This window comes from Mandrillus leucophaeus, unplaced genomic scaffold (genome assembly GCF_000951045.1).
Source record: "Mandrillus leucophaeus isolate KB7577 unplaced genomic scaffold, Mleu.le_1.0 Scaffold377, whole genome shotgun sequence".
NCBI classification, from domain to species: domain Eukaryota; kingdom Metazoa; phylum Chordata; class Mammalia; order Primates; family Cercopithecidae; genus Mandrillus; species Mandrillus leucophaeus.
In genome coordinates this window covers 427,037-448,692 of record NW_012103998.1, presented here as the reverse complement: position 1 = coordinate 448,692, position 21,656 = coordinate 427,037, and the positions used below count along the sequence as shown (strand labels likewise).

Below are 21,656 nucleotides of genomic sequence, written 5' to 3'. Positions count from 1 at the left end.
TATGGAAACTCACTGTAATAACTTCAGTTGGGAATGGTGACAGCTCAGGGCAACTCCTGCCTATCTAAGCCCAGACTCTGAATTTAAGATCAGAAAATAGTTTCAGGCCAGGCGTGGGGCCTCCATTTGTAATCCTAGCACTTTGGGAGGCCGAGGTGGGTACCTGAGGTCAGGAGTTCAAGACCAGCCTGGCCAACATAGTGAAACCCCATCTCTACTAAAAATACAAAAATCAGCTAGGTATGGTGGCATGTGCCTATAACCCCAGCTATTCAGGAAGCTGAGGCAGAAGAATTGCTTGAACCTGGGAGGCGGAGGTTGCAATGAGCCGAGACTGCACCACTGTACTCCAGCCTGGGTGACAGAGTACAACTCCATCTCAAACAAAAACAAAAACAAAAAAACACTAAATAGTTTGATTTGCACTGAACAAGAGGGAAAAATGTTGTACCTTTCTCTTGGTTAGTAAAGTAATGCATTAAAAACTTTGGAAATTTCAAGTTTGGAGCACACAAAAGTATGCAAATTCTTCAGCAGCATTGCTTGAGGGCTTATGTTAACACTTAAAATTCTGATATGGATGAACTTGTCAATCAAAAAGAATCAATGTAAGAATCTACATTAGAATATTTTAAAAATAAAATCACTGACATTATAAATAATAAACTTGGAGGGATTACATTTGGGGATAAATATTTTTAAATGATATGAATTGAAAATAACTAAAAATATATAGGCAAAGAAAGAAGAAGAAAATAAAAATGGTACATTACCAAAAAAAAAAAAAAAAAAAAAAAAACCTAAATACAAGGCAGTATGGAGGAACTGAAGAACACAAAGCACATAAGACATACAGAAAACAGCTAAATGGCAGAAGTCCTTCCTTATCAGTAATTATTTTAAATGTAAATGTTGTAAAGTCTCCAATTAATGGGCAGAGATGGGCAGGATGGATTTAAAAAATGATTTGTCAATATGCTATCTATAAGAGACTCACTTTAAAAACACAGACACTGTATTTTTACTTTGAAGAGGCTGAAAATAAAAGAATGGAAAAAATATTCCATACAAACAGTAACCAAAAGTGATACGGGGCGGCCCTATTTTTGTCAGATAAAATAGACTAAAGTATCAAAAAAAAGTTACAGGAGACAAAGGACATTATATATTGCTAAAAGGTTCAATCCATCAAGAAGATAGGTAACAATTATAAACACATATGCACCCAGTAACAGGGCCCCCAGATATATGAAGCATGCACTCACAGAACTGAAAGGAGAAATATGACAATCCTGCAATAACAGTTGGACATGTCAATATTCCCATTTCAATAATGTACAAAAGAGTCAGATCAGTAAAGAAAGAGAGGAACTGAACACTATAAACCAATTAGCCCCAACAGACACACACCAAACACTCTACCCAACAACATTTTCCGTAGAATGAGACATACTTTCTCAAATATACATGAAGCATTCTCCAGAACAGACCATATGTTAGGCCACAAAACAAGTCTTAATAAATTTTTAAAAACTGACATCATGCATACTATCTTCTGTAACCATAATGGAATGAAATTAGAGATCAATAACAGAAATAAAAAGGATAAGAGACTACTATGAAAAAGTTTATGCCAGCAAACTGGATATAACAGATTAAATGGACAAATTCCTAGAAACACACAAACTACCAAAACTGACAAGAAATAAAAAATCTGAATAAAATTATACATAACAAGGAGACTGTATCATTAATCAAAACCTCTGAAAAAAGAAAAGCCAGGACCAGGTCACCTCACTGCTGAATTCTACCAAACATTTCAGGAAGAATTAACACCAATCCTCAAACTATTTCAAAAAACTAAAGAGGAGAGAACACTTCCTAACTCCTTCTATTAAGCCAGCATTACCCTGATACCAAATCCAGACAAAAACACTGTAAGAAAAGAATAACTACAGGCCAAATACCTTATGAATACAGGCAAAAGTACTCAAAAAAATTAGCAAACTCAATTCAGCAGCGTATTAGAATTACATACCATAATCAAGTGGGATTTATCCAAGGAATGCAAGAGTGGTTTAACATACGAAAATTAATGTAATATACATCAATAGAATATAGAGAACAAATCATCTTAATTGATGGAGAAAAAGCATTTGAAGAAAACCCAATATTCTCAAGATAAAAATACTCAAATCAACTAGGAATAGAAAGGAACTTCCTTAACATGTTAAAGACCATACATAGAAAGACACAGTTAATAGCATACTCAGTGGTGAAAGATTGAAAGCTTTGCCCGTAAGGTCAAAACAAGACAAGGACATACTCCTTCATCACTTCAACATAGTACTGGAAGTCCTAGACAGAGTGATTAGGCAAGAGAAAGAAATAAACAGCATCCAAATTATAAAGGAGGAAGTAAAACTATCATTCCTTGCAGGTAACAAGATCTGATGTGTAGAAAACCCTAAAGACTCCACAGAAAGCCTGTTAACGCTAATAATCAAATTTAGCAAAGCGGCATACAAAAGCAACACACTAAAATTACTTGTATTTCTATACACTAGCAATGAAAAATATCCAAAAAGAAATTAAGAAAACAACTCCATCTACAATAACATCAATAAGAATAAGAAGATTATGAATAAATTTAAGGCAAAAGACTTGTATACTGAAAACTACAAAATGTTGCTGAAATTAAAGATGACCTAACTAAATGGAAAGACATCTTGTGTTCATAGACTGGAAGATTTAATATTATTACGATTATAATACTACCCAAAGTGATCTATAGATTCTAATTTAATGCAATCCCTATCATAATCCCAATGGTGTTTTGTTGTTGTTGCAGAAATAGAAAATTCCATCTTAAAATTCATATGGAATTTCAAGAGACTCTGAATAGCTACAACAATCTTGAAAAAGAGAACAAAGTTGGAAGACTCCCATTTTCTGATTTAAAACATTCTAAAGACAGTAATCAAAATGTTGTGCTACAAACCCTTATGGACAGACATATAGACGAATGGAACAGAACTGACAGCCCAGAAACAAACCTCACATCTACGGTCAACTGATTTCTGAGAAGGGCACCAAGACCATTCAATGGGGAAAGGACAGTCTTTTCAACAAATGGTGCTGGAAAAAAAAAATTGATATTCACATGCAAAAGAATAAAGTCGGACCCTTACTTTATATCACATATAAAAATTTAAATGGATCAAGGCTCTAAATCTGACAGCTAAAAATATAAACTCTTAAAGGAAATTATAAGAGCAAAGACTTACGACCTCTGAAACATGACAATACTTTCTTAAATATGACACAAAAAGCACAGGCAACAAAAAAAGAGATAAAATGGACGTCATTAAATTAAACACTTTTGGTCGGGCATGGTGGCTCACACCTGTAATCCCAGCACTTTGGGAGGCTCAAGTGGGCAAATCACAAGGTCAGGAGTTCGAAACCAGCCTGGCCAACATGGTGAAATCTCGTCTCTACTAAAAATGCAAAAATTAGCCAGGCATGGAGCACATGCCTATAATCCCAGCTACTTGGGAGGCTGAGACAGGAGAATCGCTTGAACCCAGGAGGCAGAGGTTGCAGTGAGCTGAGACTGTACCACTGCACTCCAGCGTGGGCAACAGAGCAAGGCTCCGTCTCAATAAATAAATAAATAAATAAAAATAAAATAAAAAATAACTTCTGTGCAACGAAAGGACACCAAAGAAAGTGAAAGAGAACCCAAAGAACAGGAGAAAATAACTACAAATAAAATACCTCATAAAGATGTAATAGCCAAAACACATAAAGAACTCTTACAACTCAGTGACAAAAAGACAAGCAACCCTATTTTTAAAATGGACAAAGTACTTGAATAAACCTTTGGATAAAGGTTTATCCAAAGCAAATAAACAAATGGCCAAAAAAGTATGAAAAGATGTTCCACATCACTAATCATTAGGTAAATGCAAATAAAAACTACAATGAAATACCACTTCAACCTATTAGAATGAATGTAATAAAAAAAGAGGGAAAAAAGAATTGGCAAGGATGAGGAGAAACTGGAACCCTCATGTATTACTACTGCAAATATCAAACAGTACAGCCACTGTGGAAAACATTTTGGCAGTTCCTCAGTCAAACACAGAATTATCATATGACCCAGCAATTCCACTCCTGGGTGTATATACTCCCCAAATAACTAAAAACAAGGACTCAAACAGATGCTTATACCCCAATGTTCACACAGCATTATTCACAAAAGCCAAAAGATGGGATATCCTAGTGTCCATCAACAGATAAATAGATAAACAAAATATGTATAATCATAATAGAATATTATTCAGTCATGATAAGAAATGAAGTCCTGATACATGCTAAACATGGATGAACTGTGAACATTATGCTGAATGAAATAAGCCAGACACAAAAGGACAAATATGGTATGACTCCACTTATTTGAAATACCTAGAATGGGCAAATTCAGAGAGACAGAAAGTAGATTAGCAGTTACCAGGGGCTGGGGCAGGGTAAAATGGTTCACCGTTTCTGTTTGGAGTGATGAAAAATTTAAGAAGTAGATAGTGGTAACTGTTATACAACTTTCTGGCTATAATTATGCCACTGAACTGTACACATACAAATAATTACAATGCCAAATTTCATGATATATATATATATATATGAAAAAAAAATAAAAACACAATTTTTAAAAGATAAAAACAACCCACATAAATAGTCCCGAGTCCAAAAGATAGATTATTATATGTTAACAGCCTTTCAAATGAAAGTTGATAAAGCCTTAGACAGAATGCAGCCACTGTATACACCTAAAGTGACACATCCAATGTGTGTTCACAGTACCAATTGGAAAGAAAACATAAAAGGCATATCTTCTCTTACCTTTAAGAACCTTATCAGTTTAAGAGGAATCATAGGTATTCAAAGTTCCCAGTTTCGAAGTTTCAATTCCCTTCACTGCAATGTTTTCAGGATCTGAATGGTGCTCGAGTATCAAAAATAAAACAAAAAAACAAACACTTGTTTGCTTGCCAAATTCCTTAATAAAATGAAGAAATACCCCTAGGAATTCCTAGGAAGAAACATTTTATGCAACAAATGGATATATATTTTCACCTTTTATACGCAAGAATTAAGCCTATGAAAAACTATACGTCAAATTTGCAACAAATCAAATATACATTCTATGAAATGACAAATTTGAAACTTTATAATTGAGAGTGCTATTAAAAAAAAAAAACCCAGTAGAAATTACTAAGCAAATGATTGGCACAAACAGAAAGCAATAACACCTCTAGCACAGTGAGACTTCACTATCTTGAGAATGACCCATAAAAGGAAAGGACCCCACTTGGCACAGCCTTCATCCCCAAGAAAGAACTGCGACTCAATAAAACCACATTCTAACAACATGGAGATTTTGTTATTATAAATTTCAAAACAAAATGAAGGAATTTCCACATATTTATAACCTTCAAAGTACAATATTAATACATGTCTGTCAGTTAGAAAGAACAGCAGTTTGTTAGGCTACAAGGTTTAACATAAAACCAATTTACAAATGTGAAAAGCAGTAGTGGTCCAATATTCACCATTACACATGAATCTGTTTCTTCCAGAAAATTTTTTTAAAAATTAAAATTTCAGTATCATGAAATATTAAAATAACACCCCAAACATGCCACAATCACTATTCACAAATAAAGTTAAAATGAAATATACAAAAATCCACTTAATACTGTTAAATAACAACAATAAACTACAAGATTTCCTGAACAGAAATGGTAGGACCCCTGAATGTTTTACAGTGAATTCAGGAAAAGAAATTAAGTTATGACTATTTTCATGATATATAAGGCAAAAATTTACACGACCATTTCAAAATATACCAATTAAGATTTATAGTAAGATGCACTAAACAAATAGTCCTTAAAAGTGAACACAAATGCTTAAAATACTGTTACCAACACCAAAGTGTGTTTATGATGTTCGAAGAGATGCATAATTAAAACTAATATTTAGTATCTCTGGTAAACAGATAATACCGACAATAATTTCAAGCAATCCTGTAAGTTCTCATTTCTCTTGTTTGTAATTTATCATGGCTCATTTCAAAGACATATTACAGCTTTCAGCTGATTCCAAGTGAATGTTATTGAAACACATAGCCCCCAAATGAAAGAAACTGTTCCCCAATGAAGTATCATCCTTTCTAATAAAATAAATGTATTTAAAACAAACAAAGCAAGACTTCGTGTTTGAATGGACTTCTACAGTTAAGTTTTAACTAAATTTAAAACACAATGTAAAATAGGTAAGCATATTAGTATACAAATATCCAGTAATATGCAGTAGACATTTCTAATGTGAGGAACAGGTAAAAAATAAATAATTTTGGAGCTTTAATTTGTTGGTGTCTAATGTGAGATCCTCAAAGTGTCAGAGATTCACTTGCTTGAATCAACTTCTGCATCACATGCTTATCTAAACATAATGTGCTTGTCAATCTCTTAGCTACTCTATTTGCCAATGTTCATTAAGAAATTATATAGTATAAAATTAAAGTGTTCAAGATGGCTCACTTATTTTACTATTAAGCAAAGCTAAATTTACATTCCAGGAAACACTGCAGTTTAATTTTAAAAACAAACAAAAAATGCAGCAGTAAAACAATTCGTGAGGAGAAACAGATGCATTCACATATAATAAAGCCACTGCAACTTCTTCAGGCATTCAATTGTTGTGTTAAATAAACAGACAGTAGTTATTTAGCAGCAATGATTCCGCAATAAATAATGCACTGTGTTTCTCAGTCCTGCACAAAAATTGCAGCTACAGTTACATCAATAGCTGTAACCTACTGGCTCTAATGGCAGAGAAGACCTTAAAACCGACTGTACAAAAAATTGTCACACTGTGACAACAAATATAAAAACAATCTGTAGGTCTGAAATAAAAAGACTCCACTGTGAAGAGGACAGTGTAGACAAACGGAGATTCCAAGTCCACCAAAAGAAATAATTGCCTTCAGATCTGAGTCCTTGATTGGTAAGAAAGGCTGGGGGCTGGGCTTGAAACCATGTTATCAGACTTAAAAGAGCATGCTCTGTCTTCTGTTCTTCCCATGTCCTAAAATATAAAGTCATTTTATGAGGCAGTTCAAGGTTCAGTTTTATCCCACACACAGTTATTTGGTGACTAGGAAGCTAATGTTCCCACCAGCAAAAGCTAATATTCCATGGTAAGAGTGATCAGCACTGTCTTAAATGACCCTTCTGTTGATGGGGTCAGTCTACAGCTTCTATGCTTCGAAGTGATGAACCTGATGACTAGGGAAGCACAAGATGTGTCTTCTGCCTCAGGTACCAGGGATGGCGTGTGCAGTGATCAAGCCAGGTCACTTGTAAAAGGTCTTTGTGCCATCTGCAGCTTTCAGGATCCCTGACTTGACTGAGTCAGATTTTTCTCTGAAGATTTACTGAGCTGCCCACATCATACAGAAAAGTGAGTACGTGCAATGCTAAACATAAACAGTTGTGGAATGCACTGTACATTGGTTTTTACATCAATAATTTTACTGATCAATTTATAAACCAAAAGCTTGGTTCCACGCAAAAATTCATGATCGACACGTGAAATGGTTTATGACAAACACACCTGTCTCTGGATAAGAAGAATTTCGAAAACCCGGGTCCTTTTGCAACTGAATCTCTTTCAAACTGAATATTGATACACCTAAAATGCATAGACAAAAATTATTAGGTGAAGGTCTAACATTAAAACAAACACAACCCAACTATCAACAAATGTTTATAAAGCATATACTGATTCAATATGAAACCATTTTACAAGGTGACAGCCCTGCTGAAATTTTTCCTTTTTATCCCAATGTGCTGAGGAGAAAACTAAATGAATGAAGTAATCCACCTTTAGAACCTTTCTTCTCCCAACTCTGTGTTAGAGCATGCTGTGAGCAGTGTTTCTCTGAGGAGAATATACACTGTTTGTTCCAGGACTTTCTGGGGTTGGGAGATCCAGTCAAAATATATTATTATACTAGGTGTTAATTCTCTGTCCTTTCTCTCTGTCTCCTTACAATGACATGAAGGTATCAGGCCTTCAAGCTATCTTCGGAATTTTAGTGAAAAACAAGGAAAAGGTTTGTGCAACCATAATTGCCTACCTCAAAGTGAAACTTGGTATTAATAATGAAATACAAATATCTTTTTCTTTTTGAGATGGAGTCTCACTCTGTCGCCTAGGCTAGAGTGCAGTGGCATGATCTCGGCTCACTGCAACCTCCGCCTCCCAGGTTCAAGCAGTTCTCTTGCCTCAGTCTCCTGAGTAGCTGGGATTACAGGCACGTGCCACCAGGCCCGGCTAATTTTTGTATTTTTAGTAGAGACAGGGTTTCACCATGTTGGTCAGCCTGCTCTCGAACTCCTGACCTCATGATCTGCCCGCCTCGGCCTCCCAAAGTGCTGGGATTACAGGGACGAGCCACTGCGCCCGGTGAAATACAAATATCTTTAAAAGAACACTTGTAATTTATCTCTTTCATTTCCAATCTCTGTCAAAGAGGTATTCTTTCATTTAAATACATCCAGTAAAGTTGAAGTGAAAAGTATTAAGGATTTTTTATTCCAGTTAGCTTTGTCACTGACTGCTACACAAGCTTTGATGAATCAATATTGTCTAATAAATGAGAATGGGAAATTAACAAAAGCTTTTGGCAGCTTAGTTCCGAAACATTCTTCCAATTCTCCACTCACCTTACTCTATTTTAAAGTAAAATACTGTGGTAATCTAAAAATAGAATGTTACGAGTAAAATCAATGTTACTCAGGCACGGGAAATCTGCTATTTCAGTGACTCTGACAATATGCTCACCGCCGTCATGCGGATAGTAAAATCAGAGTGACCACAATAAAGGAAAATCATTTTTGTATCTCAAGAAAAACTGTATTTTCACACAAAAAAATTAATGTTTCGGTTATGCTTCATTAGTTTTTGTTTGAAATTCACTTTTAACAACTCTAAATTGAAGCTAGATTGGGCCTAGGGACAATGCCTGTCATCAGATGACATGTTCCAACTAAAGTCCAATAAGATTAATGATCTTTGCCTAAGTACTTTTGGTTTCCTACATTGGTTTCCTGACAATGTGCTCAATGTTACAGGTAATAACTAAATCATAGGGAAATAAGACACATACCTCCCTTCAAGAAATTCTAATCTAACTACAGAAAATACTAAAATCTTAGGCTTAAAAATCAATAGCCATCTCCCCAATCACCCCAGTCCCTAACCCCGGACAAATAAAAATAAAGCGGGGAAAACACTTTAGGATTTCTCTTACTTTCTGGTAAAGCATGTATTCTTGGTCCCAGACTTCGAAAGTACACATGTTTCATGGCTTCTTCTGCTGAAACCCTTTTCTTAGATTCATACTGTGAAAAAGCAAAGAACTGCTTCATTAGCTTTTTCTCTAATTACTATAAAAAGTAGGAGATGGGCAAATTAGCATTTAGAGCTATTTTTTAAAATTTTGATTATTTAATATGATGACTATTTTTCAATCAACAATTTGGAATACTCCAGTTATACTCTAATTTGAGTCACCGCTGAGATTGCATAATATCATCTCAGTTCCACATTTCTAACATAAGGCTGGATCTTAAATAAGAATTTACATTCCTTGTACTTTCTGAAGCAAAGAAAAATAAAAATATTTGACCTGTGTAGTTACTTCTCTTCATGAATACCAAAGGACTGGTGGACACATACCTAGTATTTTTACGGCATCCATTCTTAATTACCTATCCAATACTCATTTCCCTTTTTTCTTTGATGATACAACCTAGGTTTCTTCAAGGTGTCCATCAGCTCTGATAGATGAATCATGAATCATAACTCTTCTAAATTTAGGCTAATTATGACAATCCTGCTCCCCAATTCCCAGTCTTTCCTACAATTAATGTTCTGGCCAATGAGACTTGGAAGGAAACCTTGTAGGGGTTTCTGTAAAGCTTTTGCTTCCAAGTTCCAAGAGGACTAATGTGGCTGGTAATAAAGGGACTTATCGTCCCCTCTTATTCCTGCTTTGGAGGGAAATATGAATGGTATTTGGAGGCAGAGCATCCTACAAAGGCTGTAGGTATAAGGAAAAGAGAACATAAGAGAGCATCAATTGCAGAGAATGTGGCCTTGACACGGCTGATCAATGCCAATAACCAACTACCTCAGACTGTTGTAAGTGACAAGAGACCCAGGCACATTAGGAGAAACCATATTATTTTTATTTTTTACTTAAACATGTGCCTTAAGTATAGATAATTTTATTTGTCATTAACAATACTGAAGAAGTACAACTGATCCCATTCCACAGATGAGGAAGCTGAGGCTTAACTACCTATTTAACAATTACTGTAAGATCTGACTTACCTGAAGAAATTTTGTTATCAACTCAATTCCTTCAGAGTCTAACCTAGAAACAACAAAGAATAAGTAAAAATTTATTCTCTCTTAGCTGATAAAACTTTTCAGATAAAACTATTTTCTAAGTGTTTTAATCTGCTAAATTTAAATGCCCTAAAATAGTCACTCTTGTTGCCTTCAAATAGGCTCAAATCTGTTTTAGTCTTAAAAGACTGGCCTTGCTATTTGTTTAAGGATAAGTCATAAATAACTTGGCTTCAATTTGAATTTTCAATATCCAAGAACAAATTAAAGAATTTTAAAAATCACCATGCTGTCTCAAAACAATGTAACTTATAGTATTAAGAAAGCTTAAATATTGTATCACTTTTCACAGTCTTTCACTAAAGGCAAGTATATAAGAGCATCACTTTCCTATTACATAGGTGAAAACACAGAGACAAGTGACCTTAAAATGTATCACTGTTGTTCAAGACAAACACAGAAATGAGCTATTCAGGAATAAATTTTTAGAGTTGTCTGCTTAGCATGAGGTACTAGAAGGTATTGAGTTCAATTTAAATATGCTACAATAACTTCATAAACCTTCATCAGTAAGGGATATAAAACTAATGACATAATAAAGATGAAATTAGTATAACTAGGGGTAGTAGGGTTAAAGGATTATCTTTTTTTTTTTTTTTTTGAGATGGAGTTTTGCTCTTGTTGCCTAGGCTGGAATGCAAAGGTGCAATCTTGGCTCACTGCAACCTCTGCCTACTGGGTTCAAGCGATTCTCCTGCCTCAGCCTCCCGAGTAGCTGGGATTACAGGCATGCACCACCACACCGGGCTAATTTTTTGTATTTTTAGTAGAGACAGGGTTCCTCCATGTTGGTCAGGCTGGTCTCAAACTCCCAACCTCAGGTGATCAGCCTGCCTCGGCCCCCCTCAAAGTGCTAGGATTACAGGTGTGAGCCACTGAGCCCGGCCTGGGATTATCTTGATCAGAAATAACAGGTTCTATCTTACACTGCCTTTCACTGGTAAAAGTACAATAATGAGTAAAGAAACATTTTCTTCCAAGTGCTCTCAAGTGGGTCCTGTGGATGCTGCAGTCTAGACATTCTACGTAGTTTGCCATTCTAGCACATATCCAGAGTTCCCTGGGCACAGACAAACTAGGTACTACAGTCATGGAGACTCTGCTTCAAAGAAAAGCTTCAACCTTCTACATGGAACATTACCAAAAGCAAGCAATAATTAAAGGACAAAAATAGAATTTGTGCTACTTGGGAGAGACGTGCAAAAAAAAGCCCAGCACATATTATTCTTCTTCCTAAGAAAATCCAGTTAGAATGGTATTAGTTGCTATAGTAACAATAAGAGTACCAACTCACATAAATACTTTAAAAATATTTTTGGTGTCATAACCATTTTGCTCTTCCTTCCCTAGCTTGAAAATAAAAGGAAGCAAAACAAGTATGTTATGTTGTGAGCAATGTGAATGGCTTTGGGTTAAAACAAATGATGTCCTTATTTGGTATCTTGGTGACTTTCAAATTTTGAGGGGGTTGGGGGGCTGGGGAGATGGAAAATGCAGTCAAAGGGGTTATTCTATGTTATCTCCTAAAAATGTAATACATTCTACAAGTAAAAATGTTCTGACTCAAATTTTATTGGGAGCCTTGGATTGATCTTGGGGTAGGTCTGAGAAGAAACTTAAATGAATGGCTGACGTTTAGATGTTACATTTTGCTAAGGAATCGGACAGAGTTTATATTCTTCAAATATGAATTATATCATTAACACTTGTCAAAATACTGATAGGTTACCTTGTGTTATAGAGTCAAGATTTCACTTACATAATCTTTCTTAGGTTTTTGTTAAGTAAATACAGAATAATTCTGTAGAGAGCAAAACAGGAATTTCATCATAATCTTTGTGGCACAGAATAAGGCATTAATCAATATCTTCTTTCTGGGAAAAGGAACTATCTACATAAACTCTAGAATTCTAATACATATACAGTTCCAAATTAAATAAGATCCTAAAATATGTAAGGATTATGTGTATTATGTATTTTTTCCTGAATCCTTACTGTGGCTAATCCTTCAAAAGATTGCAAAGAATCATGTGAGTTTCCCCTTTCACATAAGAAAAAAAAAATACCTGGGTGCATGGTTAATTAGAGGCTGTGGTTTATATTTTGGAAAGTTGTAGTTCTTGAACTCCTCATTTGAAGAAATACCTGGCCAAGTTTCCTGAGATGGAGTTCCTGAATTAAAAAAAAAAATTAAATATATTTATGAATATATATAAAATTTATATATAAAAACTATATATGCACATATATAACAAAGTGTCTTAGAGAACAATTTACATTTACCAGATGACTTAACTACTTCAGCTGCAATTGATATAACAGAAATAAATGTACATGGACTTTTTGTTTGGACTTCGCAATGATACTGTAAACAGATGCCTGGCCCTTTTTCTATTCAGTTGATACCACCAAAGTTAGCAATATTCCTTAATAATATGCCGATATCCAATTTTCCATACTAATTATATTCTGTTTTTCCACTGAATCTTTATTGCAAAGATAAAACTTAGCAGATGAAGTTACCTAGAAGGATCTATCTTCACAGCATTCATTCTAATTCTTCTAAGTAACAGCTATTTATGTTAGTCTCAGTATCAAATTTTAAAATATGTATTTTACAGATACAGTCTTATCAAGCTAGTCAATTGTGGGTGCAAAATCACTGGGAAAAGATTTCTTCTGTTACCTAGCAGTCGGAAAATTAAGTGTAGTTCATCTTCCACAGTTGATCCTGGAAATAAAGGTCTTCCAGAAGCCATTTCAAAGAAAATGCAACCAACACCCCTTTAAAATAGATCATGAAAATAATTTAGCAATTCATTTACATATTATGAAGCACAAGAATCTTTTCCTTAAGATTGCCTCTCTGCAGAATTCTGCACTAGCCTGTTGGAAAACCTCCTGAAGAGATATTTTAGATCTAACTAATTTGTTCACATTTACCCTATTTGTCTCAATTTCTATATTGCTATATCTATTTTTCCCATTTAAAATGTCCAACTCTCCTTTGCACAATCCTTGAAGAATAACACTAACAACAGTGACTGAAGATTTACTATGTGTTAGAAATGTTTTTTAAGTGCATCAGTTATCTCACTGAATCCTTGTATTAGCAATAGTGTAGACCATGGATTGAACAACAAAGACAGGCGGGGGGAAAAACAACTGAAGAGATATTATGGTAACCCAGGAGATGACAGTGACCTAAGCTAGGCAGGAGAAATGGAGAGAAACAAATGATTCAAGACATTTTGATGCAGGAAGCAGAGGCAGAACATGTTGGTACAAGGTGGTGTGTGTAAGAGAAGGAAAAGAAATGGATGGTGGTTCAGAGAATAGAATGGTGGTTCCTAGAATAGTCATCTAGGAACTGTATGTACATACATAGTTTAAGACATAATCCTTCCATTAAAGGGCTTGTAATCTAGCAGCTATATATAAAAGTTAATTTTACATATTGTAAGAAAGTAAAATGATATAGTTGCTATGGAAAATAATATGGTGGTTCATCAAAAAATTAAAAACAGAATTACTATATGATCCAGCAATTCTACTTCTAGATATATATCTAAAAGAACGGGAATCCGGCCAATACAGGAGGACTGCTTGAGCCCAGGAGTCTAAGACCAGCCTGGACAACATGGTGAGACAACGTCTCTTAAAAAGAAAAAGAGAGAGAGAGAGAATTGAAAGCAAGGCCTTGAAAAGGTATTTGTATACCCACGTACACAACAGCATTATTTACAATAGTCAAAAGGTGGAAGCAACCCAAATGTCCATCAATGGATAAATGGGTAACAGAATGTGGAATATATATTTAATGGAGTATTTTTAGCCTTAAAAAGGAAGGAAATTCTAGCATACGGTACCATGTGAATGAATCTTAAAGACATTATGCCAGATGAAATAAGCCAGTCACAAAACGACACATACTGCATGATTCTACTCGTAAGTGGTACTCAGAACAGTCAAATTCATGGAGACAGAAAGTATTATAGAACAGTGGTTACCAGAAACCAGAGGTGGGGGAGGAGGATAGGAAGAAATTGTTAAATGGGTACAGAGTTTTGGTTTTGCAAGATGGAAGGATTCTGGAGGTAGAGAAATAGTGCACAACAATATAAATGTACTTAATGTCTCAACTATACACTTAAATTGGTTAAAATGATAAATTTTATAACTATTTTACAATATTAAAAATTAATTTTAAAAAGTTATATGAGACATTTTATATAATTGTTCAAGATAGCAACAGAAACAGGTATATGACTTATTACCACATGAAGAACAGAAAATAAATGCAACCACAGTTCAGAGGAAGGAACTGCCACCAGAGGCTAGAGTATATTCAGAAAAGGATTTACGAAAAGCTGTGTTCTGAACGTTACTAGGAATGAGCCCAAGTTAGGGCACCAGAGTGGGCATTCCAGATGGGTGGACTGGTATGAACACCAAGAGCAAAGGTAGGAAAGTCCACGTTATTCCTGAGATGTAGTCAGTATGCCATGTTGCTAAAAGGGAACATTTCTGTTGAGAAATAGTCTGAAATAAGTTGGAAAAGGTAGTTTAGAGACATCTTATGGAAATCCTTAAGTATCAGATTGAGGAATTAATTGTACCTTATTCTATAGGTAATGAAGGAGGTGGCAATAATGGTGTTTGAGTAGAAGAGTGTCAGGATCGAAGTGGTGTGTGAAAAAGATAACTACAATATTTTAATTTTTACCTTTAGTTCAAGTTAAAGCAGAAAGATTTTGGTGAATATTAAATGATGATAAAATGACAATTTTGTTTTAAATTACTATGTATCAGATACTCTTGAGTGTCTCATAAAGCACTCCTCTGAGTGTTCATTTAATCTTAACATCTCCTACAACACTTCAAAGTAGTTGTTACTATTCCCATTTCCTTAAATGAGGAAACTGAGGCAAAGGCCAGTAATTTTAATAAAGTTATTACATAGTTCTAAATGGCAGAACTGGTATTTAAACCTAGGTAATCTAATTCCCATGCCAGAACTCATTAATCATTGTTTATATTATGGCTCTTTAAAATCATACCTCCTTAAAAGTCAAATACTTATCAATACACCCTGCATTAACAGTTACATTCTTTCAAAATTATAAATGTCAGTGACATCTGTATATATTTACCACATGTCAATCTGTGTTGAGTACTCCGAGGAACCAAGAAGCACATCAGGTGGCCGGTACCATAGTGTGACAACTTCATTTGAGTAGGTCTTTGTGGGAACTGACTTGGCTCGGGCTAGTCCTTCATAGGGAAAATAAAACAAAGGGTTAAAGCAAAAGCTATAATGGATCTCTCAGACCCTATTCTCACCATGACTCCATTCAAAGGGATGCCTGAGATGGTTAATTCGTAGCTTCTTGAGGCTTCAACACAATTAGCTTTAGGAATTTGTTGAGTGCAAGTGGCCCTGAGTCAGCAAATCCTTATGTAGTGAACTAAACAAGAATTCCACAACCAGAGACTATGCTTGCTTTTATGTTTGAATACACCTGGTGAAGTGTTCTGGGTGAATCTAAACTTAAGATGTTTTCCTTCTGTCCATGAATCATGATGCCAAAATTATCTCTCAACTGCAATTAAATTAATCAAAAATAAGCCAATGACATTGAGACACACAATTTTACTTCTAACAGCTATGAGCTTTTGTCACCTTTTAACCTGATTCCAACTTTCATGTGCTATACCATTTTTTATCAAAAACTGTGAAGTTACTGATCCATAATCTCACTGAGATTTACTGACAATTTCTTTGCAGAACTCGACTTAGAGACAATTTCCTCAGAATAAAATTACAATGCTGTTCCGTACTCCCTTTTTAGGTTTTAAGTTACATGGATGATTTTGGAGTAAGACAGACTTCATTGTCCTTGGATATTATTAATTGCTGTTTAAGTCAGGGGTGTCCAATGTTTTAGCTTCCCTGGGCTACAATGGAAGAAGAACTGTCTTAAGCCACACATAAAATACACTAACAACAGCTGTGACCTTAAAAAAAAAAAAAAATCGTAAAAAAATCTCATGTTTTAAGAAAGTTTACGAATTTGTGTTGGGCTGCATTCAAAGCCATCCTGGGCCACATGCAGCCTATGGGCTATGGGTCAGACAAGCCTGCTGTAAGTGATATAAAACATTTGCCATTCCTTTGCTAATTTAATATGGAATCCATTGATAATCCAGAAATAAAGGCTAGAGTTTACAACTTTATCTCGAGTTACTAGTGTGAGAGAGTTGTTACTATCTCTAAGCCTCTAAATTACGATCTGAAGAAGCAACTTTGAAAACTATCTGGAAAATTATTAATTTATTTGGCCAAAACAAGGAAGAATTTTTTAGGCTGAGATTGCTGTTATATATAACTTTGTATATCTGATTAAAATATTAAATAAAAATGTCACAAAATAACTCAATATTTTATTTTACTGAATAAGGTCACATAAACAATGTCAGAAATTTAATGAGGCAGGACTCATATAGTATTTTAGTTCAGTATAATGGGGAAAGGGTATAACTGGAACAATGTTGACATTATTTCATTTAATTACAAGTTTTACTCTAGCATCTCAAGTTGGTGAAGTAAGTCCGACCGACAAATTATTTTCATACTGATTTTGGTAGTTAATTAACAAGATGGAGGTAGGTTTCTGATCTCTCTTCTTGATATTAAAAGTGGGTTATAGGAAGGCAAAGGACAGGGTTGCTAATGTGCTTATCCCGCAACATACCATATCAAGGCAAATTATCAGTTATAGTTTCCTCTGTATCCTACTCTCCCACTCCTGAGAGGATTCTGAACTACAGTGTTTGTCTACATGGACTTCTAGTTCACAATTAGAATTTCAATATTGGTTGGAATGAAATGAAACAATCTCTCCTAAACCAAAATAATTAAATGTGATATGGTATTATTATATAAGCCATTTTCTATCATTAGTGAAAATATCTATATCACTAGTTCCAAGACTTCTGATTTTCACTGCTCATGGGAAAAGGGTAGAATTTTCAGAGGGACAGAGAACACCTTACAGGATAAATACTCAAAGTTATGTGACCCTCCTTCACATGAAGTCATATTTACTATGCAACCAAAAAAAGGAAGAAATAGAGACAGAGTTGAATATACTATCTCATGGAATAATCAGAATTTCTTGTTGCCCTGTAGGTAAAATTTGCCTAGCTTGCTTTGTAGAGGTTAGAAGCAAAATTTAAAGCACTCAAGAGTATTCCCTGAAAAAAGTAGTTTTTTTCTTCTTCTTCTTCTTGGAGACACGGTCTTGCTCTATCACCCAGGCTAGAATGAAGTGGCTTGATCATGACTCACTGAAGCCTCAACCTCCCAGGCACAACTGATCCTACTATCTCAGCCTCCCGAGTGGCTGCGACTAGAGGTGCACACAACCACACCTGGCTAATTTTTAAATTTTTTGTAGAGGCAGGTATTTGCTATATTGCCCAGACTGGTTTTGAACTCCTGAGCTAAAGCAATCTGCCTGCTGGGCCTTCCAAAGTGCTGGGATTACCGGTGTCAGCAACCGGACCCAGCCAAAGGTAGATTTTTTTATAGTCCTTGACATTCCTTTGGCATTTTTTTTTTTTTTTGAGATGAGTCTCGCTCTGTCATGCAGTGGCATGATCTTGGTTCACTGCAACCTCTGCCTCCCGGGTTCAAGCAATTCTCCTGCCTCAGCCTCCCAAAGAGCTGGGATTACAGGTGCCCACCACAATGCCCAGCTAATTTTTCTATTTTGAGTAGAGACAGCGTTTTACCACGTTGGTCAGGCTGGTATTGAACTCCTGACCTCATGTGATCCACCTGCCTTGGCCTCACGAAAGTATTTCTCTTCACTGACATTCATTTTGGGATTGGGACTAAAGAGCATTAAATGCAGAGTAGCTAAGACAGAGAAGAAGGAAAAAGGGTGAAAAGGAAATGGTGGCTGAGGGAAGGAGAAAGAAAAAAGAGAGACAGAGTAACAATTATTATAAGGGAAGTAACAACATAAACTATGCCCATGAAGAGACTTTATAATCTATGAAAGCATATGTAAATAGCTTATAATTGTTATTCAAACACAGGTGACCCACACATTTCCTTTTTAAAGAAGGAAATGCAAAAAGTAATTTACCCTTCAAATGGCAAAGTATTAAATGAGCAAAAGTATAGGCATTTCCAGAACAAATTCACTATTTAATAACAGTGAAGAGTAATACTTGAAACACTTGTATTTATCAAATTTAACGAAATACTCCAAACATAAAACTAGCATAATCAAAGCCAGGTGTGATGGCTCACACCTGTAATCCCAGCATTTTGGGAGGCCAAGGCAGGCAGATTGCTTGAGGCCAGGAGTTTGAGACCAGCCTGAACAACACGGTGAAACCCCATCTCTACTAAAAATACAAAATTTATCTGGGTGTGGTGGCACCCCTGTAATCCCAGCTATTTGGGGGCTGAGGCACCAGAATCGCTTGAACCCAGAAGGCGGAGGTTGTAGTGAGCTGAGATTGCACCACTACACTCCAGCCAGGGTGACAGAGCAAGACCCTGTCTTAAAACAAACAAACAAAAAACTACCATAATCATTTATGAAAAAGACCTATAAATTCTAGTTATGGAAAACTGCATGGGTTTTTAAAAAGTAAGTTCTCTAAGAGTATTCAAACTCTCAGAATGTGGAATACAAAAAATTCAAAGCTACTCTACAGAGTTCCTTCGATACGAAAAAGTTTACTTTCTAGAAGCAAAAAGAGCATTTGATTTTACTTTCAATTCCCTTAAAACCAGGTTAGCTAAAAAGATATAGATAAATAGCTGCAATTAAATTATTGAGCATATAATACAGAGTAATGGTGGCAGGTATATTAAGGGAACTCCTTTCAGTAGTTGCTTCTAAACTCATTGCTCTCAAGACCCATTTTCTACTCTTGAAAATTATCAAAGACCTAAAGAGCTTTTATTTTTGTGGATATATTTACTGATATTTGCCACATTAGAAATTAAAACAGCAAATTTTAAAATATTTTCTCTTTAAAAACACCACCCATTATATATAGCATGAATGACATTTTTATGGAAAACTTTTTTTATATAAAAACAAAACTTAGTAAGAAGAATGGCCTTCTTGTAAATCTCTTTGAAATCTTGTTTTTGGTGTAGAGATGGGGTCCTGCTATGTTGCCCAAGCTGGTCTTAAACTCCTGGCTTCAAGTGATCCTCCCACCTCAGCCTCTTAAGTGCTGGGATTACACCCCTAAGCCACTATGTCTGGCCTAAAGTTGATTTTAATAGAAGACAACTGGATTCCACATCTGTTTTTGCATTCAATGTGTTGTGATATGTTACTTTGATACATATCACATGTATCACAGTAGATGAAATATACATATCACAACATACATACATATAGGAAGGAAATCAGATCTCACACAGATATGAGGCTGGAAAGAGGAGGGGCATTTTAATAGCCTTTTCTGATAAACGTGAATAGTTTTCTTTGACATTACATCAGAACTACAAAGTAAGTGGTCTCTTTAAAGCTTTGTGGCAACAGAAATTATAACGATGAACCTCTCATACTTTTGTTGCACTAAAATTCATTGATCTATCTTGTACTTTAAATGGGTCTTTTATCCATGCATGATTCTGTAATGTCATGCATTGGCCATTTGGAAAACACTGGTTCCCTGAGTTATACATTCCAAATGTTTATACACTTTTTCAGCATATCGAAAAATCGTGTTAACATCAACATCGATCTCATCAGAAAAGTCTCTGAGTACTAAAAAGCCACCAAACTCAAAGCAGATCCCAATTTCCAAACTCTAATTCTTGCTTGAAAACTTGAATTTTATTATTGGCAAGAAATATTGTGAGTTCTTGTCCTTGAAATGATAGGCTTCCTTCATTCATTTTCAGGAAAATGTCTGCCAAATACCTAAGTCTGAATAACCATAGTTCGTCTGTCAGTCATTAAGTAAAAATGGTGTCCCTTCAAATAACGGGGCTAGTTCAATTTGCACTCAAATAATCACGAGTACTCTTCCTTGAGAGGCAACCACATTATTTCTGTGTGCAGCAAATGTGTTTTATGTACACTTCCCATTTTATCACATAAAATATTAAAAAGAAATGTCAAGGATGGAAATTAAATACAATTAATAAATTTTATTGCTTCATCATGTACCTTTTTAAGTGTAACTGACAGTTTTCCCTTTACGTAAATGTAGTGGTAAAGAATACAATGATGGCCTGGGCCCGGTGGCTCACGCCTGTAATCCCAGCACTCTGGGAGGCCGAGGTGGGTGGACCACCTGAGGTCAGGAGTTTGAGACCAGCCTGACCAACATGGTGGTCACACTAAATATACAAAATTAGCAAGGCATGGTGGCGCATGCCTGTAATCCCAGCTACCAGGGAGGCTGAGGCAGGAGAGTCACTTGAACCCAGGAGGCGGAGGTTGCAGTGAGCCAAGATCACACCATTGTACTCCAGCCTGGGCTTCAAGAGCAAAACTCCATCTCTCAAACAAACAAACAAAAAGAATACAATGATTTATTTTGGTGCCACTACTTTGATATATAGTTTTATGCGTTATTACTTTGGGATCATCATTGCAAGTATTAACACAGTGAAAAAGGCAAATAACAGATGGTACAATTTTGGTAATATATTTACATTTAGAGGCCTCCTACAAGGGTCTCAGGAGCCCTAGGGGTCTATGTCCACACCTGAGAACAGTCTGTGCCTTTTACAATTTGCTGCTAATAACCAACATAAATCACCCACCAAAGTTCTGTCAAATATCTTATTCTGTGGGCTACCAAGACAATTTCCAAACCCACATAAAAGCAATGGCATATTATGACAGTGGTTGATCTTTTAAATTTAAGAACCTGGAAGTACTAATAGATATCTCATACATTCCATACCAAAATCTGCTAGCTTTAATTCTCCTTTTTCATTAATGAGGAGGTTCTGTGGTTTCAAGTCTCGATGCAATACCTTTCTTCTATGGCAATAGGCCAAACCACGTAGAATTTGGTACAGAAACAGCTATAGAAACAAATAAATAAAAATTAGT

The 21,656-nt window shown here is 35.5% G+C and overlaps 1 protein-coding gene across 1 annotated transcript in view; it reads right to left on the bottom strand.

Moving 5' to 3' along the window:
* Positions 1–5,427: 5,427 nt before the first annotated feature.
* The window catches only part of CDK17 (cyclin-dependent kinase 17), a 147,896-nt gene continuing 131,667 nt past the window's right edge, over positions 5,428–21,656 (bottom strand). Inside the window, exons 10-17 of the mRNA XM_011990301.1 lie at positions 21,505–21,628; positions 15,699–15,819; positions 13,232–13,329; positions 12,612–12,717; positions 10,468–10,510; positions 9,383–9,473; positions 7,681–7,758; positions 5,428–7,152 (exon numbers count right to left, since the gene is read on the bottom strand). Coding sequence (XP_011845691.1) covers positions 7,115–7,152; positions 7,681–7,758; positions 9,383–9,473; positions 10,468–10,510; positions 12,612–12,717; positions 13,232–13,329; positions 15,699–15,819; positions 21,505–21,628 — 699 coding nt within the window. The 3' untranslated portion in view covers positions 5,428–7,114. The remainder of the gene's footprint in view (positions 7,153–7,680; positions 7,759–9,382; positions 9,474–10,467; positions 10,511–12,611; positions 12,718–13,231; positions 13,330–15,698; positions 15,820–21,504; positions 21,629–21,656) is intronic.